We start from the raw sequence: 26,110 nt of genomic DNA on the forward strand, positions 1-26,110 counted from the left end.
TCGGCGGGTGTTTCTCCCGTCTCTCCCATGTTTTAACGCGGATTTCCTGCCGCCGGAGCGGTTGTGGAGCCCCACTTCCCCCACTACTACCCACAAGTCGAACCGTGGAGAGATTAGAAATTAGTCAGAGTCGTATTCCGTATTCATGGTTACACCGCCGCTAGATAATTGTTAGTTATTGTATTATATTATATTCTAATAATAAAATATTAGTCGTGATAATGATCTTACTTGAGATCAATAATAGGATAATAGAAGAAACGTTAAATAACAAAATAAAGAATGCCTTGGCAGGGTGAGTATTCGGGAGAGTTGAAACCCTATCACATCATCGTATTAAAACTTCATCATTTGCTTTTTATCTGTGTCAAGATCGGCTTTGAGGTTGGGGCGGTGTCTCTAGTCACACCAGAGATAATTTTTACCTTATTTTATTACTCTACGAATCGTTTCAACTCACTACTCGATTAATCATGCGGTTAAAAATTGCCGATTGACAGTGCGAGCCCGACCCTAGACTAACCTCACCTTGATTTCTCTAATAATTTTGACACATCACGTCATATCATTCAATGTTCGCTATCCCCTTTTTCCGTAAGCTGATAAGTAATTGTCTCCGGTTACAATACTGTCCATAAGACTTTGCTCCAAAACCGAATGAAATACTTTTCCAGACTATCGACATGCTTGTTCATTTCTATTGAAAAAAAAAATCCACAGACTGATGTTGACACATGGCTCTACATCAGTCGGCATGTTCTACCGCAATTAATTTTTCATACATTTTTCTTACAGTCACAAGCCAGAATCGATAGATATAACGGTAGCTGACTTTGATGGAGTTTTGTTCCACATTTCAAATGTCGGTGGAGACAAAACCAAAATTAGAGTATGTTTCATATTTTGATGAAGTCTTAATGGATTATCAATCTCTTAACTTGCGTTTCACTTCACACAGATTAGTATCTCGCTCAAGTTTTACAAGCAGTTGCAAGAACATGGTGCTGATGAATTGCTCAAGCACGAGTACGGCCCCTTACTTACTACCGCAGAGGATGGTAAGTATCAGTGTTCCTATGACCAAATTTAATATTGCTTGATTCAGAAGTTACCGAAAATATCAAGTACAGGACTTAATGATCGCTAGATCAATAATTGGTGATATTTGTCTTCAAGGATACAACGTGTCGTTACTGATAGATTTGGATAACTTGCCAGAAGACTGGGAAGCATTAGTGAAAAATGTGGGTCTTCTTAAGAGGCACTGCTTTGCGAGCGTTTTTGAAAAGTATTTTGATTTTCAAGAAGCCGGCGAAGAGGGTCACAAAAGAGCGGTAATACAATATCGTGATCAGGAAACATTGTGAGTATTATTGAAAAATTTTGTTCAATTTCTTGTGCTTTTTATAATCTTACAGTGACTAAAAACCACTGTGTCATTCCTAGGTACGTAGAGGCAAAAAGTGACAGAGTTACAGTAGTGTTTAGTACAGTGTTCAAAGATGTAGACGACGTAGTCATCGGCAAAGTTTTTCTACAAGAGCTAAAGGAAGGGAGACGAGCGAGCCACACAGCACCTCAAGTCGTGTTTAGTCATCGAGAGCCTCCGTTAGAGCTGCAAGATTCCGAAGCAGCAGTTGGCGACAATGTGGGATACATCACTTTTGGTAAGTCATAAATATCCATTAAACAAGTAAGTTGAAAGGGTTGTGACCATTGAAAACCAACTGAGATCGACCTCATCCGTGCAGTGCTATTCCCACGACACACGAATAGGGAAGCTCGGAATAACACGATCGACCTGATCCACATGTTCAGAGATTACCTGCACTATCATATTAAATGTAGCAAGGCATACATACATTCAAGAATGCGTGCCAAGACATCGGACTTCCTGAAAGTATTGAATCGCGCGCGACCCGAGCCTAAGAACATCGAAAAGAAGACCATAACGTGAGTACTGCGCATTGAGCTGATAATTATTTTTGCGACCTCACTTGAGACTTGACCACCCAGTTTTTGTCTTGCCGTGACAATCGATCCATTCTTTTCAGGGGCCGAACGTTCATTAGAAAGGAATGAGCCTAATAAGTCAATGGATAATGTTAATACTTATTAAAACAGAGATGAGCGAGGGATTTTCGATTACCTCGTACCGTCATCTAAGGTCTGCACATGCAACAAAATAATTTGTCCTTCAAGTGACGGTCCTGTTTAATAGGATTAGAAAGCCAAGAGCTTCCCATCCCACAAAGCCAGAATTTATACTATAGTATTTGGCTATACAGGCTAGACAAACGATAGTTTGAGTTTCGAACAGAAGGATCCGTTGATTTTTATTTTTACTATGTATTTTAACCTCGGAATTTCTTTCAGGGATTTTTTTGGTCGTCGTACCACTACTGCATTTACAAGAGTTACATTATTTTACAGGACTTGATTTAATTTTTTCGTGGTTTCCAGTTATTGTTTAAATCCGTAATAATTCGTTATTGAAAAAGCGTATCATTAATGATGGTGAATATTAGTCTATTGCGACTTTAACAGTGCGCTAATTATATTAATTTTAATAAACATAAAGAAAAAACTATTCCATGCTTGTTCGTTGGCACTAATTGCTAGTCATTGAATGAATCAGCAGCCGGGGTTGTTATGAATAGAATGCGACGCACACGAGACGATTCCGGTGAATAGATCTCGCGTGTCAGCTTTACTTACTCAATCGAACAACATGCCTATCCTGTATCGCACAAAGCCCTTACGACTCTAGTTTTTGTTTAAAAAGTTGTGCATTATAAACTAAGACTAGTGACGCCAGGTCTGTACATTAAATAAGAGAAACAAACAAAAAATTTTCTGGTTTCCCTCAGAACCGATCTATTGTAATTAAAGAGAAAGATTCGACGAAACTAGTAATCTAATAAAAAAAAAAACGAAAGAAGAGAGAACAGAAATGGAAAACAGAAAACAGAATACTTGGTAATGAAATAAGTGGATACCGTTGAAGCGACGTCGTTTTTTTGTCGTAACCGCGTAACATAGTACATTGTTTTTGTAACAAATCATTATTTTTATTTTCAATCTTTACTTATTATATAATAATTATTATAAGATAATAAAAACAATATTACAAATAATTTTACAAATCTTCTCTTTTCACACTACGTAATGAAACCGTCGCGTGTCTCTACATTACAAGCATGGGTTTTAGAATTGTATCTTTGTCATATTCTGTACTTCCACTGGCAAAAATTAATGCGAAATAATGTATTTTGTTGTTGAATCCCTGGAGATATTGATCTTTGATCAAAGAATAGTTACGATCATGCGAAGCAGGGAATTAGGGAGTGCCAGCTGGAAATATTTATTAGTGGCCAGCCACACCCTTCACACCACTCAACTTGATCATAAACCTATGCTTTATTTTCAGTCAGATACAATCCCTCGAACAGAGTGCATTGAAATTTACTTGGAACTATCTTTTAACTTCAACAATTTCATTTTCATGTAGTAATGAATTGTGACATTTGTAAAAATGAACGAAAGGATAGTTCCAACAACGTCAAATTCGATATCTTTCTCCACATCTGTACCACCCTGTTCTCCGAACGAAGTAGCTATTAGTCCAGGAGACTGTGTCAAGGGAGGCATGGAAGAATGGCTAGAAGACGAGACGGTAGCTGGTTTTCGTGTCTGGCAACTAGCGGGCATCGTTCTTTCTATATTGCTAACGATAATGATAGCGCTGTGCTGCTGCATAAGATTTCGAGTGCCGAGGACGAAACAGGAGATTGAAGCGGATTATATCAGGAAAAGGATAACAAGAAGTTTTAGAAAAGAACTGGCCAAGATAAACAATGAGGAGATGGACGAAATGGATTTGGATCAAGGTAACGGATAAAGTAATTACCGAACGTGTGAGGAGTTCGAATTCTCTCGACCTTCATCATAAGCTTATTTTCAAACATGCAGCTTTAGACAGAGTTCGAGCAAAGTTTGATGCTGAGACGGAGTTACAAAAACGACAAAGAGACCAAAAGTTTGACGAACAACCACGTGGATTTCGAGCAAGATTCAACTCTATATTGCACGGTGTGCATTTACGCCTTGCTCGGAATGAACCCAGAGAATTGAATGGTGTAATCTGAATAGTACTGACAGAAGAGAAAATGATATTGGTAGACAGTTCTCCCAGATTAAATATAATTTTTATTTTTCGATAGAATACATAAATTAGTTCTGTTTATTAACATGCAATAATGATTGATGGTGTGGTATTTACATACAGCAAATTATCATCATTTTGGAACATGTCACGATGATCTACCCGTGTATACATAGGTATACAATAGTGCATAACTGTAACATACTTCAATTAAAATTCTTACTTTCTAACAATTTGTAGCTGCTGACTTTTGACATAACATATTTCAGATCGGAAAATCTGATTTTATCGAAATTGAGTAAAACGTTATCACTCATTAGTTTTCACCAGAGGTTTAGTACTCAACGTCATTGGATACTTCATCGAGGATTATTATTTGAATGCTCTGGTAGTAACACCGATTTGTTCATCTTATACTTTCCATGACTCCACAGATGAAAAGAGCCGATGATACAATCAGGGATATCGGCCATTGAGTAGCCAAAGACTTTGTAAAAGGGCATAAAAAATATCTATGGATCGAAATGGAGGTACATGTTATCATTTATGTAATTAACTAAGATTGCGACAAGGAACCATATATTGACGATCGTCTAGTACACTATTTGAAAGACTCGTCGTACCTGAGAAAAGAAATTTACAGAAACAAAATGACGACTAATCAATTACTACTAATTGTCAATGATCGGAAAAAATTTCTTTATGAAAATACTAACAGCACATGCTACTATTCTGTATCATATCAATAACAGTAATTAAGCATTACATTCAATAATTTCATCTGTACCCTGTGATCTCTATAACATTTACAATTATAAAAGTAAATAAGATCCAGTTGTTCAGCTACCTTTGAATAAAAACTTACTCTCGTTACATGGCTCAACTGCCAACCAAATCATCAGATGACATGGGCAGATTTACAGTATAGACTCTACTTCACAAAGCATAGAGTAACAATATAGACGCTTCGATTCAATAATTTGCCACCTACCACTCGATGGATCAGAGTGCAATAATTTTATCTATTAATAGCAGCTATACTATAAACGTCGAGAATTAACAGAGTGAAATTGGCCATGTAGGAATGCGCAGAATTCATACACCACCTTTAAAACGTCGATCACTAATTCCGTATTAATCTACTTTCACACTTACAGGTACTTAATCGTCAGTCCGACACCAGACGTGCGTATCCACGCATTGAGAATTTCACTAAATATTCTTGGTACAAATAAAATTGAGAACAATTATTACACGCATAATGTGAATAAACGTTGCGCGAAAGACAATTATATATATAGAGATATTTATGATAACAGTTACAACAAAACTAATTTATATGATGATTCCGCTTCATTAATACGAACTGCATTTATCTACCTAGGTACATATTCAATATTCTCATCTACTGTGAAGATTAGTCATTTCAATGTAGACGTGCACCGATGACTTGAATTTCTTTTTTATTGTTATTTTTTCTATTTTCTCTTAATTTTTTTTTAAATGAGGTGAGGCTATTTATCCATACAATTAGACTGAGAATGATAACAATAATGAGGTTCGTTAAGTTGAAAGAAGAAGTTTATATGTTTGCTTGTATTATGGCATGCATAACTAGTAATGATATTTGCATAAAGCACAGAATTATTACACACATTTCATATATACGATCACAGTTTTCTCTTCCCCGCTCCCCCCGATATCAATACTGCTCATTTTTCATACACTGACGAATCAATCGTTTTGTGCCTTTGGAATTATTGTTATGGCGGATTCAATTTGACTATAAAAAATATAATCCTCTTATCTATGAAACTTTTATTAAAAAATATAAGACTATTGTTACATGGTTTTTGCATATTGAAAATAAAATAAAAAAGTAAAAAAAGAAAAACAATTTGATGACAGCAATGGTTTAGATGGAAATATTTGTCAAACGATGAAAGAAGGATTTAAGATTGCTGATAATCGAAAAAATGTAACTTATCTGTTATAAAGAATGAGCATTCTCTCGTCACATAGGATTCTCTTATCTCTTACTACATAAATTCCGTGCTTACATGTCCTAATTAAGGATTACGAGACACGAGAGGACGAAACAGGCTCTTCCTCTAGTTGGCGAGGAGTGAGTTCTAACTAGGAGGTAATAGGTTTCAAATTGTTTGACAAATTACACCCGACTCGAACTAATAGTAATAAAAGTTTGCTCAAGTCATGATAATATGCCCGTTAGGCGTGCCTTCACGAAATTTTATTACGCCACCATGAAAACTTCATCTTTGGACTGAGATACTGAAAACTGACAAGTGTTAGGGGAATCAGAGACAATATCGGTAGGAACTTTCCACAGCTATGTGGTTTAGGTTCCTCATCCTGCACCTGGGTATCTCGTATGCGTTCTTTTTTGTGGCAAGGAGTAGAGTATGGATAGGGTGATGATAGAGGATTACAGGTAATGTGTACGTTCTCTTCATTCCATTTGATTTTACTTTCGTTATCTGAGGACATTGCAAGTTCCGTGGAAGAACTACGCGGTTGATTGAAAATTTTTGTCTGATCTGCATCCACCGGGGCTTTCAAAGAGGACCTGCGGTAAAGTTTTGAACGGCTTGCCGGTCTATTAACAATTGATATTTGAGCAAGAGACGCGGATCGCGAATCATCTGATGCAATAGAATTATTTTCTTGTCGGCATTGTAATTCATCATCCATAAATGTTTCAAGTTTGAGGGACTTTTTAATATTTTGATTAACTCTGACAGAATTTGAGTTGCTTGAAGTCGATAGAATAATTGGTCTTGTAACCGAATGTCCAGATATAAATTTTATTCTTGTTGAATGTTCAATGCTACTGGATTCATCGGAGTAAAATGAGTTTGATGTATGAGAAGAGAATATGGGATGAGAAGAAGAGGGATCTTTTGCCTTACTTGTCTCATGCGAATGATAGACAAGCGAGGCGTCAACAAACCCTCAGCTTGGAAATTTGGAATAGAATGCACATGTTAGGTCGTAGTTCTTGAAACGACAGTACTGTACGTCATGGCGCAACCAATCTCCACCAAAAGTGAAATTGTCTGCCTGGTCTAGTTCCCGTGGCATCTCTGTAGCCACAGATTCCTTATTTGCAAATACGGTGACAACAAATTTACCAGGCTTAAATGTATCGAGAACACGACGAATCACCTCCGTGTACGACGCCTGTGGAATATTGCTCTCGAAGGACACGTAAGAAAAATCCGGTTCCGGTGTTATGTGGATCGTCATGTAACATCCCTAGAACAGAAGAAATAGCGATGATATTAGAAATTTAATTCAGCGTTACACTGGAAATTATTCAACAGTTTGCATCATCTGTATCTCTTTTCAAATATTATGGTTTTCAATGGTGTTCCTACAGCTATCTATTGGGAATCAAAAACTTTCATGGCTTGTTACAAGTTACAAGTTGAATAATACTCACATCGGGCAGCTCTGGAGCGCCCTAAACGAACAGAAAAATGCAATCAGAAAAGTCATTCAATTCGTCAGTTTGAGTTTAGATTATCTGTCCTACATAACGTTATGGCTTTTGTAATTCTTGACACGATTAAACGCCTGTTGAAAAACATCTGAAATCCCACCGACATTCAACGCATGTGATAAAAGAAATTAGTTACACTACTTACACTTTTCGATAAGCCATTCATAGAATATCCACATGGTTCGAACAAGAAGTCATCAATGATCATATTCGGAATGAGTTTTTCAATTCCAGACTTAACGGTGGCTTCAGCGGCAGAAGAACTCAAATCACGTGTGAATATAGCCATAACCTCAGGATCGAGGTTTGTCATGAGAATTTCCAACGTCTGATCTGGTTCTCTCTTGATGTCAGAGCATTTCTGTCTATTCAAGGTGTACAAATACCAGCAGTCTGAGTCCACAGATCCTAGACAATATGCTTCTCCATCTAGGATAACGTTTTAGATTTTGTAAGTAGCGAGGTAAATTATAATTCAAAGCGTAATCGTTGTAAGCTTGATATTTACCATCAAAGAATGTGTCAAGCAGAGCTACTTCTTCTTCGAATGCTTGATGCGGGGATATCTGTAGTTCAGGTTTCTTGTAATTTTTGCGTGAGTAGAAGACATCCTAGAGTAAAAAAATACACAAAATATAATTGAATTCTACATGAGATTTAAGGTCGAGTGATTTTTAATTAATTTCTACCTACACTCAAATAATCAAATAGTGTCATGAAATATCAATAAAAACAAGAGTACGTTATAATGAATGATGAAAATATATTAAGAAATACTTCAATTAATAAATCTTGGAAGGAACTTGTTTGATATTATTATTTTTTTTTTCTCCTAAAATCTGGTTATTAATGTTTTGTTTATGTATGCTCGCTGATAGAATAATCGCTAGGGCTTATCAACAGCTTAAGGTAATCATCTGAACAGGAGTAATAACATCCCATTCAGATGCAGAATGGTGCAGCACCTAGAACACAGGGAGATTATATTTGAGATCACATTGCATAGCGATCGCATCCTTTTTCAATACTCCATACATTACTTCGATCGCAGCATAGTTATAGCTCATAACCTGTGCTATAGTGGCCAGCAGAGATCAATAAGCCAACAGGTATGTAGGCAACCTTTGACTTATACATATTCTACTGTGCCGTGCACTAGGTCAAGTTATATAGCTAAGCATATCTCTCCACCACCCATAACTAAAATTGCTCTTTCTAAATTCCTTCTTCCTCTGCGATTCAGCTTGATCTTTGAGGATGTATAAAAATATATATGTACTTAACTTAATAACACTTTTATAAAAAAACAAGAGATGCATAGTAATCTGACCACGATACTCCGACGACAAATAGTTAATTATAATTAATTAAGTAGATACTTGCGCTGGTGATAATAATTACTGTATTTGTTGAATGAAATGATAGCAGGGAGATTCAGGTCGCTGTAAAATATTGGGGAAAGTAGTTTACTATGAATGCAATAGCGGTGATCAATGATTTAATTATTTTGGGCAAAGTTTACCTCAACTTCTTCAAATCCTGTGTATTGTTCAACCAGTTGCAGTAGTGGTTCCAAACACTGAAGAGGAGTCGTGGTTCCGCAAGTTTTCAGTATCAAACGACGCTTTGAGACAAACATGCTGCTCTCGCTGGAACATGTAATTAATAATCAAAATAAATTTCAGATTCATAAGTTGCAAACTCAGATATCACAAGTACGAAATTGGAGTTTTTTGTTTCAATAAATTATCATCAACAGTATGGATCGAATGGCATTGACATTGGAAGTTGATCTATGTCTAGCGGTGAAGGATAACTTGGTTCTAAAAATATACTGTCACGTTCTAAGCCAAGTCTTTTAATATCCCTTCATCATCAACAGTGATATATACCGTTGAATCAGTGTTCTAGTGACGAAAAACGCATCACACAGTTGTGTACAAGTTTTTGTACAAATGGTATAGAGGGATTATTTTCTGATAGCTGCTTGACTTTTGTTTGCATCTAAAAACAGCTTGACTAACTATGGCAGATCAATGTCTAAAGGGCCCATTATCTGCCCGAGAATGCAATGCCCCTTATCTCCAATATGATGATATACCAAGAAGCGAGATAGGCTGGTTCTCAGAGTCTAAATAATAATAGGTACTCGAAACAATATACTGGTCGTTGCACTAGCCAACAACGTAAGAGATAGGTATGCTGATACGTGTTCTGTGAAATGAGTGTCATTTTGACTTAGCAGGAATTTGTCAATCTAGAAGTAATTTCCTGAACGACAGTATTGCCATTATAGATAATCAGAAGTAAGTTTTATTGAAGGCAAAACAGTTATGCACATAATTTTCAAAGCAGATTGAAATTCTTTCCAAGTACTGAAGCTCAAGAGCAAACATGTTTCGCTCTAAATGACTGACCAGTTATCCACAATGCTAACCAAAACACGGCGGAACAAATAACGAGAAATTAACAATAACAGGATTGGAATGGTCAGGGCAACCTTTACTCTTGGCACCTTTTATCAATCTTTGGCATTCAGGCCATGTGTCTTAAAACTGTTTAACTTGCATTACATAGTGATAAAATATTTGAGCTTAGAAGGAAATATCGACTAAGGGACAATCGTAATAGACTTATAAAGAGTAAAAGATAATCACGGGTTATCAGCAGTTTACTATTAATTGCGACCTACGACGTCTGGTAATATACATGCCTTGATAAGGTCAGATACACGTGGCGCCGATCGTTCAGTGAGAACATGTGGGTTTATTACCCGCTTAAAGACATAGGAGCAAAAATAGCCTGAAGCTTTATCAGAAAGGTGAAGAAAAGCTGCAAAATTGCACCGCAGCTGAAGGATGATTCAAAGAAACTTAGACTATCCCTTAGTAATTCTATGCTACCCGAAACATGATATTGGCTGTGATCCCAATCCAGGCCAGCGACATTAGTCATCACAATATCTAGCCATGGATCATTGAAATTATTATGTACAAGGCTTCTTTATCAGTTTGGCTAATTAATGGAAGTTGATTATGACACCAGCAGGCTGTACAATATTCAAAATTAACAATTTTGCTTTTCAAGGGGCAAGCAATTCTTGTATGTATTTCGTCTCATTAATAATATCATTTGTGATAAGTATATTTTAAGAACACATCATTGCGAGATTATTCATTCCAACATCTTTACTCGACATTCAAGTTATTATCCACTGATTCGCTCCATGGGAATTCGAAACGCTTGACCTGACCGATCGCATGTAGATTAAATTTAACCTCGAGTCAAAATCAAAGCTGTGAATATACTCTGTAACTTTGTTGCCGAAATTAACAAGTTAAATTCTAGTGTGAATTTCCAGCCCAATATTTCACTGTGGAAACAAAAAAGTCTAATGAATGCCAGTCAGAAAAATGTTCTCCATGGATTCATCCTTTTGCAACGGTGGATAGCGATCTACAGGACATTCACGCCCCATTTTCTGCTAAGAGATGATCGAAATTACAAATTTAATCCTTGAAGGTTCATCTATGATTCGTAGCTAGCAGATTAAAGAAGAGCGCTGAAAACTGAGAACTTCATATCCGGAGGCATGGAAGTGTTGACATAGAGCAGATAAAGAAATAATTTGGTAACGAATTTCATTCCACGAAATGTCAGCGGTGCATTTGTTTTAAACTGACGTTTGCAAATATTGTCGTCTGCTAGTATTTTTCCACTACCCGCCGAAAGGGCGCGCCCATTGCAGCGGTGATTCGAGGATAATCGAGAATCAGCTGTTTATTGTTTTGAATTTGGAGTGCATACTGATCTTTCGAAAAGAGAACAGTACGAATGATCTCTTAATTTTGAACAACAGTCAATTAAAAATATCAGAAAATGGGGTTCCAATCAAAATCGAACAAAATGTTCTGTCTGACGGAAGTTGTTCGATTCATGCACGTGTTTTTTCTTTCAACTCTGCGAGCAAAAACGGCAGTGTAATTGTGCTTGTAAATTCATGCAGTGGATATTCTTCACTAAATCACTGAATCTCTGAGATAAATATCGAGTTAACCATCACGTCCAGTGCAATTCGAAACTATTTGGCAAATTGAAATTACAGCTATCTATAAAATTTTCGTATTTTTTACTATTCCTCGCCTCTACCGGCTTTCCAACGTCTGATCGTGTGATGAAATCGTGAACTCTTCGCTCAAGGAAGCAATGAAATTACTAGTCAATCGTTATCACAATTTGCATATTAATTATGAATGAATACGACGAGATAAGTCCAACGTATGTCACGTAATCGTTCCATGCGTGAATTATTATTATGATTATTCTTATTACTACAAAGTTGTTGCATGCTAGAATAAGTAGAAACAACGCTTTTTCGATACAATGTACAGTATAATATTTACCTTAACACGTAAGCGTCCATTTGATCGTTCCGACAGAAGCTGATTATCTCGCATCTTACGATTTTTAACAAGCTTTCCCATTTTTGTCTGCAAATAGAAATAGCACATTTCATATGTTAAAAATGATCGATAATACGAAATGAAGAAAATTTAATACTTCAAAACTGCCAATGATAAGGTGTGATCGACTACAATTTCCGACGCACACAACATGAATACATAATTATCGATCTATGAGTCAATTTTGCAGATAACAAATAAAATGTAGAAAACAGAGAAATTGTTGCTAAATTTCTCTATCTCATCCTATATTCACTTGTACGTCGAAGTTCAATTACGCCGACAGTGGCAACACGTTACAATAATCATATTGTAATATTGCAGGTGAGTAATAAATTGAATTGTTCACAAATAACTCAACTAATGCCGCTACATGAAAACAAAAACTTTCTTACATTTGTTCCGATGGTGTAACTAAAAACGCGTTTGAGAATGTCGGCCCGCTATTAATCGATGATGTACACACTATAGTATGTAGGGTAAAAGTGCGACGAAGCGCGTTCTCGCGGTTATTGGCAACCGCACCACCGAATATATTCTACATTTGCTCTCAGCTTTCCGCAGGCATGTTGTTAATGTTCTTCTTCTTTTCTTCTTCTTAGAATTCGCACAATCGTTCTATGACAGTGGTTTAGAGATTCATTATTTTATCTGCACTTACGGATTAAGCTTGCAATGATATTTTTCATTATAATCAAACACCGCATACAGGGTGTTCATGTATGACGAGATACTGCACATGCAAATTACGTCACGAAAAACGAAGCGAATAAGTAATTCGTTCTACAAACTGGTGGAGAACGATTGAACAGTTAATAAATTCGGGCATATTTGGTAAAAAAAGATTGTACCAATAATTCGACGTCTCGAGTGTGATTATGTGATGATGAAGCTTACCGGGGAATATTCCGGAGATCATGTTTCTCCTTGTCAGTATCTGGATCCTCGGTGGTACCGCAGGGTCTGCTGGTGAACCAAATTTCTAGGAGTTTTTCAACCCCCTCAAAAAAATGAACACTCTGCGGATCGTTGGTTTCCTTTATTGCAGCCGCCATTCTGAGGCGAATACCTTGAGCGGTTAATTCGATTGCAGTTTTACTCTCGTCTTAAAAGTTACCCCAATATCCAGAGGTACCGGCTTCTCCGACGGACTTAGCGAAACTGAATAAAAAAGGGAAACAAAACGCTCGATTATCCCTCTCTCTTTCTCTCTCTCTTTCTCTCACGACGGTGTTAAAACGATGGGTGGGATTTTCTCTCCGCCCAATCGAGACCACTCGCCAATCGGAAAAAAGATCTGTACCGATGCGCACGCATTATTGTCGACTAGTGGAGGGCGCGCTTTTAAATTCACGAAGACCCTGTGCAAACAATGTTCAACAGTTTGAACATTCGACCCAGGTTTTAATTCTTATCAAAATTAGAAGTGATTAGTATTCCAGGCCCCAATCACACTTTTATCTCTCATATTTCAGAAAATGTAGTCAAGATTATTTCTAGTTGAAATGCCCTCGTTTTTTTATCGTACGTGTTCATCATTGTACATATTTTTGGAACTTGCTTAATTAAAAAGTTTTTCTTATCTTCATCGTAAAATTGACTTTAAATATTTAATTTTAAATAACGCAGGATAGAGAACTCGATTACACAAGCGGATAGGTACAATATTTATTATTCAACGGTTATAGGGTAACAAATATGTATGCGGAACGTGAGAGAATGATGGAAATTGATATTGATTAAGTTGATTTTTTTTTTGCTCCCTTATCCCTCTTACTAGCAAAAACTCTCTTTCGTTTTAGATCATTTTTCATGTTTTTGGTATCCACTAAGGAGTTCTGGTCCATGGGTTCGATGATCTTGCCGAGTTTAGTTTTGACTGCAGGTTGAATCAATCTACGATGAGCATTCTCTGGCACAAATGTCCTGCCTATGGGTGCCCGAACGCTAGCTTCAAAGTCTTTCACACTGTTAAAGGGGAAAGGTAACTCGTTCACTTGATGTTCTTTTATCTTTTGATTCTTTTCCTCAATGATAATAACGTCCCCCTTATTCTTATCTTTGCGAGGAGCATCCTTCGGAAATTTTAGTATGAACCTCCGCTTTTTCCTTGAAGATACCGTAATATTTTTGCCAACCCATGAACCCCAGCCTGGTAAACTCAAGTCCAAATCTTCTGGGCGCGATTTTTTTATCTGTTAAAATTTTCAATGTTAGAAAAAAAAATCCCGCAAATTTTTTGTACAAAATATCCTAAACATCACATACCTGTTCCTCTTTCTCTTGTCTGAATTCATCGACCACGTCATCGTCAGCAAAAGCTTCGCTGATTAAATCCCGCCTCACCTCTTCATCTTGTTCTTCTTCTTCTTCGCTGTTATCAAGCCCCTCGTCGCCTCCTGTAACTATATCTGGCACTTGGGATTTCAGATGTTTTGGCTTCATATTTATAAATTTCTGCGGATCGATCTCATTCTCCACCTCTTTAGGTCTAGTTCCGAGATCAGTGGCAGTATTGGCTAATTTCCTGAGCTTATCCATTTCGTTATTTAAATGTGATTGATTCTGCTTGGTCGATTCCGACATTTCCTCATCAATAATTGGTCGTTGCTTCGGATTTTTGAAACTAAGATCTGGCACATATTCTGTACTAGAATTTTTTACACGTTCCGCTACGGTTTTCCTTTTCGTTATTTGACTCACGTCCGTTTTCAAATTCTTTAACTTTGTGCGGAACTTTGCGCTCATCTTATCAGTTATTGTGTCGAATATATCGTCAATATCTTCATTCTTTTTATTGGTGGTTTTGTTTTGTAATGCCTCACAATCTTCTAACGGGGTTATCAGCCATGTGGAAGTACCTGCTGCCTTGGTAACCTTTTTTTTCGTCAGCTGATTTTTATTGTTTGTCTCTTCGTTATCCAGCTGCTTTAGTTTCTGATCAATTTTTTGATATTCCTTTACTTGACCACGTAATTTACCAGCTAATTTTCCTTTGGCTGCCAAAGGGGAAAAAAAAGATTAATTCCAATCTCCTAGATTGTAAAAACTCATAATTCAAATGAACAAATGTTCCACCTCTATTATCATCATTGGATCCGTCTTCCGAGAAACCTTCATCATCTACATCAAACATTAGCTCTGGATGTTCAACAATAACTTCTTCGACAGGATTCAAAGTTGTAGGTGGATCTGTCATTTGCGGTACGAAAAATGTCTCTGCAATTTTCTGCTCTTTTTCTAATTGCCCATTTTCTGGAGGACTTTCTTTGGATAGCTTTGATTTTTCTTGCATATTTTTTGCATCCCAGTATTTCCTATAGCCGCTGATAAACTCATCAATCTCTGAAGGACCTTTAGTATTGTTTATCCAAGGGTTCTCCTTATCCCATACAGACAAAGGCTCCACGATCTTATCGCTCTTGTTTTCCCCCTTATCATCATCATCGTCGTCATCGTCATTGTCATCATTATCATTGTTTTTAATCTTCTGTGTCAACTCTCTACTGATTGAAAGCTGTTGTGCAAGAACTTGCCGACTCTGAAGAATAAACAGGGCTAAAAATGAGATCCCCAAAATCAAGGAGAAAAATTATCATCCCTTCCCTACCTCTTTGTCATACTTTGCTCTGATCTGTTTGTTTTTAGCCCATTGACCAGTGCTTTTGTGCCTCAAAGACATGCGTTCTTCCGCTCTAGATTTCTCCAACAATTCAAGTTTGGCTAGTGCAGCTTCGGGATCAGTTTTCTGAAGTTCTTCAAACTCTTTCAGTTGTTGCTTCATTTTTTGCTTCCTCTCAATTCGATGGAATTTTTTACTTTTTATTTTGTTCTGCCGATATGCTTTTGCTTCTCTATAGGACTGGAATAAAATTATGGGAATTAATCGTGAAATCTTCTTACTAAAAAATGTAGGAGTTTAGTGTCCCGTCTCTTACCTGCTGGGCTCTAAACCGGGCTGCTTCTTTTCTTCGCTCAATAATTTGCTCCAAGCTCAGAGGTACCTCATTTTCTTGTTCCTCCTTCTTATTTTCTTTGATTGGTTCAAGAGCAGCCAATGCTATTTCTAGTTCTGATTGTACTTTGAACCTTTTCAGAAATTCGTTGGAGGTCTCGAGCTTCATGTCGGTTTGTTTCAATGGGAAATGCAGTTGTTCTGCAGTCCGATTCTTTGACACAATAGCATCCCATTTCCCTAGATCTTTTTTGATGTTCTCAAATCCAACCGCTCTCTTGATCTATATAATAACACAAGCAAATCAATGTAGGTTGCAAGTGTAAGATGTGACAGTTAGATCTGTGCAAATTTTTCAGTTCATTTAATTTATTATACTCTAGCAGCTGCAGGTTTTTCCAATGGCTTGGGAAGAGTCGTAGATTTCTTCTGTGTAGCTCGGAGCTTAGCAGCAATTTCTGCATGGGTTGCACGCTGCCCCAAAGTTTTAGCAAGTTCTCGAAGATGTACTGCATTGCCATCTCGAATGCCGCTTTTGACCAAGTGAAATTCTGACACTTCAAGACTCGGCTCATTCCTTTCAGGTTTTTTCACGCTATGATTGGAAAAAGGTTTACATAAAAATTCGGATGTCCATCTGAATTAGCCTGGTCCAATGTAACCTGTAAAAATAACAAACCGTTTGCCTTTATCAAGTTCTGTGACAGCTTCAAGTAGTTTTGAATGATTTTCTGAGACTTCTTGGTCACTGTCTCCTTCGAATTCAGCATCACTCATCATGAGCTAGATTTTTAATCAGCTATCACACGTTACAGACCGGTCCTTCTGTCCCGAACAAGACACATGGATTACAATCACTCTAGGTTAGAATTTTGTGTTCCTTTGACGGCCGCATTGACCGCATGGTTTGTATTTATATCAGTGATTTATTCTACATTCCGCTGTCCTTTTGCACGATGGCTTTCAATTCTGCGTTGACATCTTCATATTGAATATTTCAATTATCGTATAACATGGATGAGTTTCTCAACATTGATTGGTAAGCTAAATAATCATAAAAATTTCTCCATATTCGGGTACAATTCGCCTAGAGCTAGTTAAGAACAATTTAACCTGATGAGCCGGACATAGAACAGTTCGTGTTCAGCAATTTTGAATTTTGAATCGTTGGCATGAGTTGTTTTGATTCTAGGCACCCTCCGATAGAAGACATGATTGACAATGTATTTGTCAATGAACAACGGATGAAAGATGAGAGTGTGATATATAAAATACTGAACGGCGCTTTCACAAACCCTCTTGCAGAACTTGAGAGCGACGATGGCGAAGAAGTGGAAGAAAATAGCAAGAGCGGTAGCTTGGATCCAAAGAAGCTCAGTGACAACCAGCCAAACACCCCTATGAAAAAACCTTGGGTACCTGGTGTCGTCAAAGCTCCTTTTCTATTCCCCAGAACTTCAAATTTGAGCAAAAACCAACAGGCAATCTGTCTTCGAGTACTTCTTCTATTCTCAGGGCATGAAAAACCAGAAATGAATCAGCAAAGTCGAAATGAACTAGAGTTATATACGGTAATTAATAATAACTAAATTTCTGGTATTTACCAACTGAATTCTTTGCATTGAAACTTCTGAATGTACGCTTCATTTTTCCTTCATTGTCTTGCAGGAACTCTTGCCTACAATAAATGAGGAGCAAGAAGAATTTCTCCAATTAGCCAAGTCTCATTGGACTGGCTCAAACCTATCCATTACCGGCAAAGAATATATAAACGCTCGCTGGAAATGTAAAGTTGCAAACGTTAGGAAGCTTCCAAGATACTATGTTGCAGGGGCAAACATACCTTTCAAAGCTGATGAAAAAATTGAATTGACTCTGAGAGCCAACCTTCTTGAAATGGTAAATAATCATTGAAGATCCAATGGATTTATTATTCAAAATTTTACAAGTTGGATAGACAGAATAGACTATGACAAATCAATTGTTATTTCCCAGGGACAACTGCCCAGAGTATTAATGCCACCTACACACAAACCATATTTGCTACTATGCCATATGAGCAAACTGAAGAGCCGTTATCCTATAGGTAATAATCTTCCAATAGATGCACAAGCAGGATCCACCATTTCAAATGTATCAATTAGTCAGGATCCAAACTGTGAACGATTCGTTGAGGAGAATGAAGTTGATTTAGTAATTTCATCTAGCGGACTCAATTGCCTGGCTTTAAATTTTGGTCCAGTTTATACCAGCTCTTGGATACTACCAGTAATAGTGAAGGCAACTAAAAGGGGAACCGTTGTTGTATACATTGACAAACCACTGCCGCCAACCGCTATGACAGTACCACAGAAGAATGCATGGATTTATAAATATATCCTCAGATCACATCTACTACATCCACATCACCACACTTCGATCAGGTAGTGTTTTCAGCTATGTGGAATCATACATTATATCAAGTATGAGAATTTAGTTTCCAGATTAACTGAACCTGATCGTTGTTATAGCTTAACTGATGAAAGTCCAAAAAAGGAGAGTGAAGATGAGCTCTTTGGAAATCTTCACTCAGATAGTCTGATGGAATTAGAAGAAATGGACAACGAATCGCTGAAGCGTACGGTAAGAATAACAGAAAAATCATCGACCTTTTCGGAGGAATATTCAAAAAACCACACAAATGGCAAAACTGATCAAGTTCTTTTGGAGCCAAAGGGAGAATTTGAAGACTTTGCGATAAACAACAGACTGTTATCTCACGAAAAATCACCAGATTTACAAGTAAATGATTCTGAAGAAGAACCGATGGAATGTGTTTCGTTTAAGGATGCTAGTTTAGGGGCAAACATTAACAGAAAAACAAACGATGAAAAAGAGAAAGACCATGAGGCCATAAAAGAAGCAGAAGATAGCACTGCTCAATCTTCCGCGGAGACAAATTTTGCTCCTTCTGTTTTCCCGCCAGCCGGGAGTAACGTCACTTATAAGATTTTTTCGCTTGGGTCGGCAAAAGATACTAGCAATGAGCCATTGAAGACCAAAATTGAGGAGTACAAAGTATTGGTACGCACACGGATAGATGGAATCGAGGTAAGTGTTGCTTGACCAATTATCGTGTGTTTATGAGCCTATTATTTTCGACGTAACAATTTAGATTCCTAACAGAAAGTAGGAGACGATACGTGGTGTCCAGTAATGTTAGTACCCAAGTTGGAGCACCAAATAGCCCTGGGTGCTGAGGCGGTTTCGGCAGAAGAGGCTTTTAAACAATGGACGACTCTGGCCTACAGGCCAAATACATCACTGTTACGAGGTGCGTTTCAATCTTCGTGGTTTCATAATAACATATTGAAGAAGAAACGATAGTAAATAACGTAGTTCTGAAAATCTAATGGATTTTATCATCAGTCAGAATATCCGCAAAAAATGCAGAGTTCATTCAAACGGAGAGAAGATCAGTTATATCAATATCGAACGAAATCAAGAGGCTCTATGGCTTGAACCCTGCCGACTCACTAGGTGTGCTATACAACGTGGTCCGTGGTCTGAAAACTTTGAAATCCGGAAATTATCTTCTGAGACACACCCCCAGCACAGGTGCGTTTGCCACCATCTACCAGGAAGCAGCAGATAGTTTTAGGTAAGAATCCGATTACATAATCAAGAAAATTCAAAACGAAAGACTAGCCTTTTGTCCTCATTCAATCAGGACTTGGTCTGCTTCGTAGGAAAAACGTATTTGACCTTCACTCAGTATACGAAAATAAAGGCTTTGAAACAATACCGAACCCCCCTTGGCCACCCATTGACAAAGCTGTCATCACACCTTATCATAAATGCTTTGAACGCGTCCCTGCTACATTCCATTCTGCAAGAACCGACACATCGTCAGTCCTGACGCCTGGAATTATACGTGGACGGGGTGGCCGAGGTTGGCGAGGTCAGTCTAAGGGAGCTACTCGTGGTCGTGGTAAAAAGAAAAACCCACCAAAAGCGGAACTCCAAAGCAAAGCCTTGAGTCGTGGAGTAGGACGTACTCAACGAGTTCGCACAAAACCAAAAGGTATCTTATTTGATTGAATACAATATTTTTTTCTCTACGTTTGTTCTACCTCCCAATGTATAATGACAATATCTGCTATTTTTGTTTTCTAGCTAAAACCAAAACTCCCGTTACCGAGCAATCTGGAAGTGAGATCAAGCAATCCTGACGGCTAAATGAGAGAAGGAACGTCTGTTGATCTGAGATCTAAGAAATTTGATATTGTATATTTGGAATATAACAGCAATACTATTAATATTGCAATCATAGATTCACTTCAAACTATCAATAACTGTACATAGTAGTGACAATGAATTATAAATCCGCTTTTATTTATGGTTTGAGTCAACCATCCAGCGTTATAATACATATTGTAGTTTAGAAAACCTACGACTAGTGAAAACAACTTAATTAATTAAACACTGCACAACCTTGCAAAATTATTAAATATTACGTATTTAAAAAAATTAAAATACCGTCCCATTAAGCAATAAATGTAAGAATAGAAATGGAAATGAAAAATGCATATCAATTTACAGGCTGGACGATTACAATGCTAGACCTGTGTTGCAAAGGAAAAAAAAAAACTATCATTTTTATATTCTGTTTGCATTAAAAATAAATTACCAATCGATCGGTTGAAAGAACTTGATCGTGGAAAATTTTGTTATTTTTACTGAAATGCTGGAAAAGTGCTTGCATCTTCCAAGACGGCTGCTGCTATTTTATCTTTAGAATATTGTCGGTGATGACTGTTGTGTGATGCGAAGTGGCTGTTTTTCGAATTTCTAACAGCACCCAAATTCGAAGCTGACGATCTCGCAAGCACTCCTGAAAAAGGGAGAAAGATGTTGATTTAAATTTTCAAAGTTTTCATGAAATCGACTCAACTTTGTCAAAACTTACTTTGTACTTTTCATTGAACTTTTCGCTTGTATGAAAGGAGGAGGGCACATCGATCTTCTCGCGCCTCGCATGTTGCTTTATCCATAGATACGCTGGCTCCTTCCATTCTGTTGGAGGGAATAATTTTTGTCTGTACTTATAGAATATGACAGAGAATTTGGAATTTTCCTACATACGAGATTCAGCTCACCGGTAAAGCGAATTAATTTTCAATGATCGCAGATATAAAATCCCTCAATACCTCTCGGCTAGGGTTAACTTTGCGACAATGTATTAGTTTTTTGAATAGAAGTAGAAAATTTCTGAGCAGAATACTTTTCGGGATTTTGAGAAACGGCTGTTTTCAGAATGGTGGAAGAATCAGATGGGAACGGTCATCCTTCAGTGATTCCCGCGATTCGCTGTTCCCAACAAATTTAGAAATTTCTCTGGAATCATAAAACATTGATTGCCAATCAGCTACTAGCAGCATCACGACTCTAAGCTACAAAGGATATTTTATGCCGCCTAAACACATTGCTAAATAACAGTATCATTACATCTTCGTATTCATCCACCCGCCTGGCACTGGCTGGATAATAATCTACTATCAATGGACGAGGTCTTTGACCGATTCCCGAAGGTTGATGAAGGCCGCACGCCTTTTCTTCATTAGTAATAACAGCGACGACTGTCCTGATGACTTGTTCATCCAGTTGAGACATGAGCTTGCTGGGGGTTTTCATTCTTCGCAAAAACAATGCGTTCCATTTCTGCCTGAGAAGTAAAATCAGTTGCGCAGCCTCGGGATCAACCTTGAACACAACCCAGTCGTCGAGTTTCAAAATCGTCATTTCCTCTTGGACCTCGTCGACCTCGGAATCTGACTCGCTCTCGGGAAGTGCTAAAAGAAATTAAATCAAAGGTTAATGGAAAAAAGATACATTCATTAATTTCCTTAGCACTGCTGGACTTGAACTTTCTTACTTTCAGCCTCGTTAATCATCTCCATTGGCAAACGAGCGGGGCCACTGAACAGCGCAACGGTCATAGGGTTGACCAGGGTGACCGTTTTGACGTGACAGAAACGTCCGGATCTACTCATTTCTTCATAAATTAACCAATCACATGGCAAAGCATCGACATTTGCTGAGTGAGACTGGGCTGAGGTTGTCCTCGGGGATTTGGGATAATCCCTTAACGTCGAAGAAGGATGAAACACGACCTTGACTTCCTTACTGTTAAAATGAAGTTTTTGGACTCAGATAAACGAGTCTTATTTATAACGGGTATAAATACAATCCAACCAACTCACTGCGTTCTCAGTTGCAAATATTCTCTGTCCACCCTGATCAAATTTGGATACAATCCTGCTGTGAGTGCTGCCTTGACTATGGCCCAGTTTTCAGAATTAGTATTCAAATCCCGAATATCGCCAGGGCCACGAGCTCTGACAAACCCAGAGGCTCTGAGTTGTCCGAGAAGCTGTGTTCGCATCCCAACAACCATTTCCATTGTAGCCGCGGAAATGAAGTTTTTTTCACAGAACTGGCGCTCTCTTCCACTAGCTCGTGCTGTCTGCCAACTTTGGAAAGCTCGCAGGACAGCCATGTGGTCGGAGTAAGTTCCAGCAGAAAACTCCTTGCGGGCTAAAGTGGATGCTCGTTTTTGTGATGGTTGTGAAGGTAGAATGAACGGATCTCTGATGAAAAAAAGAGAAAAAATTAGATCAATGTCATCCTAAATCTAGCTATAGCTTATTGACGTTTTTCAAATTGGATAGGAAGTCACTCACTTGTAAGCCAAACCGCAAACTATAGTTAGAATTGGGTCAAGACATTTTAAAACTACTGCATATAACAGCATTTTTCCTAGTCGGGGTTCGACAGGGAGATCTAGCAGATGACTTCCTAATTCTGTGAGATCTTCCCACGGGTCCAATGCATCAATCGTCTTCAAAAGTTGAACCGCATTCCGTGTGATGGCACTTGAAGGAGGCTCCAATGCTCGGTCCAAAAATTCGGCTATTGGAGTGTTCCCAGGTGCTAAGTGTTTCGTATAGAGGCATAATTCCTGCAGTGGCAATCTGAGTATTTCAGGAGTCTGATATGGCTCCATGGAATTGAATCTTACTGAGGAGAACAAACGGTAGCAAATCCCATTCTGGCATCTACCAGCCCTTCCCTTACGCTGCTTAGCAGAAGCCTGAGATATCCAATTAGATCGCAAAGTACAGACTCCGGACATAGCATCAAAGGACTTTTCCTTTACCTTGCCACAATCAATTACGTAAACTACGTCATCAATTGTTATGCTAGTTTCCGCTATGTTTGTAGAAAGAATTATTTTTCTAGTTCCCTCAGGACTAGGTTTGAAAACTCGCAGCTGGTCACTTGTTTGCATGTTAGAATGAAGGATAAATAAATTGTAACGGAATTCTTCGTTCATCCTCCTTTCTTCTCCATTAATTCTTTCCCTCATAGTTACAATATCGTCATAACCAGGGAGGAAAACGAGGAGCGAGCCCAATGGCATTTTCAAATGAATATGAAGTATTAGGCAAAAGAGTAAATCGTAATCAATGTTCTCGTCGTTAAAGGTGTGATGATAGACGTCAAGAAGCGTTTTATCCTCCTCGGATATAGGAATGTTTTTATCCTGCGGTATATCATGGTCATGCTGAACCGAGCAATCGTAAGTTTTCATGTAGGCCTCTATCAACTCGGTGCATTCCACTTGGTTCATTTTTTTCGCCCAGTCTAAGGCTGTCCAATCGTTGACCGATCGGATGCTAAGATTTGCTCCCAGGTTGAGAAGACGTTCGGTCGTGTCCACGCATCCTCTGCCAGCAGCTACCATAAGCGGAGTCACAGACGTTTTTGAATGTTGATAATCCACGGAGACATTCTCTGATTGAATGAAATACAACAGCTGAGTAAATTTATCTTCTCCACCACACAACCAAGCTTCAGATAACGAGCGGTCCATTTTGTCGACTAGCCTGGGCTCCAGCTCCACTTTTTCTGGAATCGGTTCGTTTTGCTGCCCCAAAATTGGGGCAGGCATTGGAAACTTTTCTGACACTACGTTAATAGGTGAATTCAGGGGTTTATATTGTGTCCAGGAGTCCAATACCTTTTTTTGGTCTTTCTTATTCACCATTTTTTCCTTCTTCACTGACATGTCTTTGGTCATGTAGTTAGTAAGTTTGAGGATGTCCTCGAGGTAAAAAACTTCTACATCGAAAAGTCTTCCAGGAACGTTTATGACGGAACAATCGTTGAAATATTTTTGGAAAATAGCAGTGTCCATAGTAGCACTCATCAGGATCAACTTTAGTGAACGAAATTTAACGAGTGCGTCCCTTAGCGCAATTAATAAGAAGTCGCAGAACCTATCACGCTCGTGTATTTCATCTACTATAACATGTGTGATGGTAGCCAATGCCGAATCACCACCCATTAGTGTCCTGAGAAGAACGCCGTTGGTACAATAGGTCAATAGAGTTTTGGGAGAGACACGGCTTTCCAGTCTTATTTGATATCCAAAAGTTTGTCCGATCTTTTCATTCCTCTCAAACGCTACTCTTTCTGCAACTGATACAGCAGATAATCTTCTTGGTTGAGTGCAAATTATCCTGCAGGTTTTGTTCCGCTGCTGACAGTAATCCAAAACAAACTGAGGTACTTGCGTAGTTTTACCACTGCCAGTTTCTCCAGCTAGGACTATCACTTGACTACATGAGAGTGCTTGCGTTATCTCTTTTCTCATGTTGAAAACTGGAAGACATGTGCGAAATGGTAAAACATCCAAGTTTGTCTTCAGTTGTGGAACTTGCGGAATGCCACTATTCAGACGTCCCATCGCTTTTGTATTTGTGTTCACTAGATAGAAATTAATTGTGATATTGTAAAAACAAAGTTTCTAGTTAAGAAAGTTCCAACCCCTTGATTAATAATGTCATCAATTTACCCAGTTTCTTACCCTCAGCACTAACGATTCGCTCTCTTTCGGTCGGCGGGAGTAAATCTTGTCGTTCTTTGTTACTCAGTGGGAATTTCTGAATCAAATTATATATTGACTGCCTCGAAGGCTTCTGTAACTTTATCATCGCATCAGCTTGAACAATCGTTGATCTTTCGCGTTTATACACGGTCAAAAAACGGTTTGCACCTTTTCTAAAAAATAAACCAGCAAATAAAGCACAGCCAAACTTATTCAAAATAATCCCAATTTTCTGTCATCATCAGCATTCAGAGTTATTCCAATCTTACCCACGACTTTTAGACTTGAGCCCTAGTTCCTTGGCAAGCTCGTGGATATAAGCTCTTTCCTCGGCAGTGTACGATGATGGAAACTCCAGTTCTTTCTGTTCCGAAGAAGCCAAAAGCTTCCTGATAGTCAAATTCACTGCAATTCTTGTATCCTCACCAATAGCGGGCTTCTTCTGCTGTTTTCGTCTAGGCATGGTGAACTCTTTCAAATTCTGATGTTAAAAATAAAATGTCATCATTATATTATTGCTTTGTGTGAATCCTTTACTCTGTAGAATATTATCACATTATTATCGCCATATACGTATACGTATGGAATCAAGGTATTTGGATGGATCTATCAACAGATTATTGATGCAAAAGAGTTCACTGCATAAGGTATTTTATGACCCTCAATGTGGGGCCTATCGGTCGATTATCTTTACAAGAATGAGAATAAATATTATATAATCGCTTCTAGTGATAAGTAACTTATTACTTCTCAAGAAAACTGCGTTTTTCATCTAACGGTGTAGCTCTCGAGGGATTATTGATTCGATACACTATTTTAACCTCTTGGTATAACGCCACAGCATGTCAGAGTGGAAAGAAGTTTTGTGATCGATATCATTGACATTAGTTGATTATCAACAGTGTGACAAAAGCAAAGAGAAAATTATATTACCTATATACACTAAATTTATGATAAAAAGATGAATATATTTCCGTCCCACCAGCGTTAATCGGTGTCCGGGCTGGATGAACTCAAGTTCCGTATTGACAGTATTGATCGCAGATTTGTCACATAAGACTACATGAATCTG

At 38.1% G+C, this 26,110-nt stretch overlaps 7 protein-coding genes across 13 annotated transcripts; 3 read left to right on the plus strand and 4 right to left on the minus strand.

Annotated features, from left to right (window-relative positions):
* Positions 1-72: 72 nt before the first annotated feature.
* On the plus strand, positions 73-3,137 carry LOC105688248 (actin-related protein 2/3 complex subunit 2). The gene is made up of 7 exons (XM_012404396.3): positions 73-295; positions 796-889; positions 959-1,058; positions 1,177-1,363; positions 1,447-1,667; positions 1,752-1,953; positions 2,055-3,137. Exons 1-7 carry the CDS (start codon positions 222-224, stop codon positions 2,080-2,082), a joined length of 906 nt encoding a protein of 301 aa, XP_012259819.1. The 5' UTR covers positions 73-221; the 3' UTR covers positions 2,083-3,137.
* A 137-nt stretch (positions 3,138-3,274) lies between these two features.
* On the plus strand, positions 3,275-4,398 carry LOC105688210 (transmembrane inner ear expressed protein). The gene is made up of 2 exons (XM_012404327.3): positions 3,275-3,890; positions 3,973-4,398. The coding sequence occupies exons 1-2, from the start codon at positions 3,536-3,538 to the stop codon at positions 4,146-4,148; spliced, it is 531 nt and encodes a 176-aa protein (XP_012259750.1). The 5' UTR covers positions 3,275-3,535; the 3' UTR covers positions 4,149-4,398.
* Positions 4,190-7,134, minus strand: LOC110116793. Its single transcript, XM_020853678.2, has one exon. The coding sequence runs from the start codon at positions 6,875-6,877 to the stop codon at positions 6,407-6,409; it is 471 nt and encodes a 156-aa protein (XP_020709337.1). The 5' UTR covers positions 6,878-7,134; the 3' UTR covers positions 4,190-6,406.
* LOC105688508 (S-adenosylmethionine decarboxylase proenzyme) lies at positions 6,977-13,316 on the minus strand. 2 transcript variants are annotated; one of them, XM_012404888.3, is made up of 7 exons: positions 13,049-13,316; positions 12,092-12,178; positions 9,211-9,337; positions 8,197-8,299; positions 7,834-8,117; positions 7,629-7,649; positions 6,977-7,441 (listed from the first exon to the last, which is right to left on the minus strand). In XM_012404888.3, the coding sequence occupies exons 1-7, from the start codon at positions 13,204-13,206 to the stop codon at positions 7,139-7,141; spliced, it is 1,083 nt and encodes a 360-aa protein (XP_012260311.1). In that variant the 5' UTR covers positions 13,207-13,316; the 3' UTR covers positions 6,977-7,138. The 2 variants fall into 2 exon arrangements, with proteins under 2 accessions (XP_012260311.1, XP_012260313.1); XM_012404890.3 differs by lacking the exon at positions 7,629-7,649.
* Positions 13,317-13,805: 489 nt separating this feature from the next.
* Positions 13,806-16,925, minus strand: LOC105688455 (U3 small nucleolar RNA-associated protein 14 homolog B). The gene is made up of 7 exons (XM_012404806.3): positions 16,786-16,925; positions 16,485-16,701; positions 16,090-16,389; positions 15,762-16,013; positions 15,230-15,692; positions 14,420-15,150; positions 13,806-14,346 (listed from the first exon to the last, which is right to left on the minus strand). Exons 1-7 carry the CDS (start codon positions 16,884-16,886, stop codon positions 13,891-13,893), a joined length of 2,520 nt encoding a protein of 839 aa, XP_012260229.2. The 5' UTR covers positions 16,887-16,925; the 3' UTR covers positions 13,806-13,890.
* On the plus strand, positions 16,870-20,780 carry LOC105688456 (little elongation complex subunit 2-like). 3 transcript variants are annotated; one of them, XM_020853812.2, is made up of 9 exons: positions 16,870-17,011; positions 17,299-17,677; positions 17,775-18,005; positions 18,102-18,529; positions 18,617-19,196; positions 19,272-19,419; positions 19,515-19,746; positions 19,835-20,169; positions 20,262-20,780. In XM_020853812.2, exons 1-9 carry the CDS (start codon positions 16,950-16,952, stop codon positions 20,315-20,317), a joined length of 2,451 nt encoding a protein of 816 aa, XP_020709471.2. In that variant the 5' UTR covers positions 16,870-16,949; the 3' UTR covers positions 20,318-20,780. The 3 variants fall into 3 exon arrangements, with proteins under 3 accessions (XP_020709471.2, XP_020709472.2, XP_012260230.2); XM_012404807.3 differs by having other exon boundaries at positions 16,958-17,145; XM_020853813.2 differs by lacking the exon at positions 20,262-20,780 and having other exon boundaries at positions 19,816-19,972.
* LOC105688454 (3'-5' RNA helicase YTHDC2-like) lies at positions 20,454-26,104 on the minus strand. 4 transcript variants are annotated; one of them, XM_012404803.3, is made up of 10 exons: positions 25,972-26,104; positions 25,308-25,519; positions 25,006-25,211; positions 22,829-24,917; positions 22,349-22,735; positions 22,021-22,271; positions 21,594-21,937; positions 21,245-21,482; positions 21,055-21,161; positions 20,454-20,979 (listed from the first exon to the last, which is right to left on the minus strand). In XM_012404803.3, the coding sequence occupies exons 2-8, from the start codon at positions 25,499-25,501 to the stop codon at positions 21,471-21,473; spliced, it is 3,483 nt and encodes a 1,160-aa protein (XP_012260226.2). In that variant the 5' UTR covers positions 25,502-25,519; positions 25,972-26,104; the 3' UTR covers positions 20,454-20,979; positions 21,055-21,161; positions 21,245-21,470. The 4 variants fall into 4 exon arrangements, with proteins under 4 accessions (XP_012260226.2, XP_012260227.2, XP_048505988.1 ...); XM_012404804.3 differs by lacking the exon at positions 25,972-26,104 and adding an exon at positions 25,786-25,925; XM_048650031.1 differs by lacking the exon at positions 25,972-26,104 and adding an exon at positions 25,786-25,924 and having other exon boundaries at positions 25,018-25,211.
* Positions 26,105-26,110: the final 6 nt, after the last annotated feature.

Source organism: Athalia rosae, chromosome 2 (genome assembly GCF_917208135.1).
Source record: "Athalia rosae chromosome 2, iyAthRosa1.1, whole genome shotgun sequence".
Classification (NCBI taxonomy): domain Eukaryota; kingdom Metazoa; phylum Arthropoda; class Insecta; order Hymenoptera; family Athaliidae; genus Athalia; species Athalia rosae.

Bases quoted from the DNA above. Each gene is read 5' to 3' on its own strand.
- LOC105688210 (XM_012404327.3), top strand. From the start codon at position 3,536: ATGAACGAAAGGATAGTTCCAACAACGTCAAATTCGATATCTTTCTCC. The intron at 3,891-3,972 runs GTAACGGATAAA...TCAAACATGCAG, and splicing joins CGAAATGGATTTGGATCAAG to CTTTAGACAGAGTTCGAGCA.
- LOC105688248 (XM_012404396.3), top strand. From the start codon at position 222: ATGATCTTACTTGAGATCAATAATAGGATAATAGAAGAAACGTTAAAT. The intron at 890-958 runs GTATGTTTCATA...CACTTCACACAG, and splicing joins GAGACAAAACCAAAATTAGA to ATTAGTATCTCGCTCAAGTT. The intron at 1,364-1,446 runs GTGAGTATTATT...TGTCATTCCTAG, and splicing joins TATCGTGATCAGGAAACATT to GTACGTAGAGGCAAAAAGTG.
- LOC110116793 (XM_020853678.2), bottom strand. From the start codon at position 6,877: ATGGATGATGAATTACAATGCCGACAAGAAAATAATTCTATTGCATCA.
- LOC105688455 (XM_012404806.3), bottom strand. From the start codon at position 16,886: ATGATGAGTGATGCTGAATTCGAAGGAGACAGTGACCAAGAAGTCTCA. The intron at 16,014-16,089 runs GTAAGAGACGGG...ATTTTATTCCAG, and splicing joins CCCGGTTTAGAGCCCAGCAG to TCCTATAGAGAAGCAAAAGC. The intron at 14,347-14,419 runs GTATGTGATGTT...AAATTTTAACAG, and splicing joins GACAAGAGAAAGAGGAACAG to ATAAAAAAATCGCGCCCAGA.
- LOC105688456 (XM_020853812.2), top strand. From the start codon at position 16,950: ATGGATTACAATCACTCTAGGTTAGAATTTTGTGTTCCTTTGACGGCC. The intron at 17,012-17,298 runs GTTTGTATTTAT...TTTTGATTCTAG, and splicing joins ACGGCCGCATTGACCGCATG to GCACCCTCCGATAGAAGACA. The intron at 20,170-20,261 runs GTATCTTATTTG...TTTGTTTTCTAG, and splicing joins AGTTCGCACAAAACCAAAAG to CTAAAACCAAAACTCCCGTT.
- LOC105688508 (XM_012404888.3), bottom strand. From the start codon at position 13,206: ATGGCGGCTGCAATAAAGGAAACCAACGATCCGCAGAGTGTTCATTTT. The intron at 8,300-9,210 runs GTAAACTTTGCC...TTTTTACTCTAG, and splicing joins CAGGATTTGAAGAAGTTGAG to GATGTCTTCTACTCACGCAA. The intron at 7,442-7,628 runs GTGAGTATTATT...CTTCTGTTCTAG, and splicing joins GCGCTCCAGAGCTGCCCGAT to GGATGTTACATGACGATCCA.
- LOC105688454 (XM_012404803.3), bottom strand. From the start codon at position 25,501: ATGCCTAGACGAAAACAGCAGAAGAAGCCCGCTATTGGTGAGGATACA. The intron at 25,212-25,307 runs GTAAGATTGGAA...TTTATTTTTTAG, and splicing joins CTCAAGTCTAAAAGTCGTGG to AAAAGGTGCAAACCGTTTTT. The intron at 21,938-22,020 runs GTAAGAAAGTTC...AATTTCTTTTAG, and splicing joins GATGATTAACGAGGCTGAAA to CACTTCCCGAGAGCGAGTCA.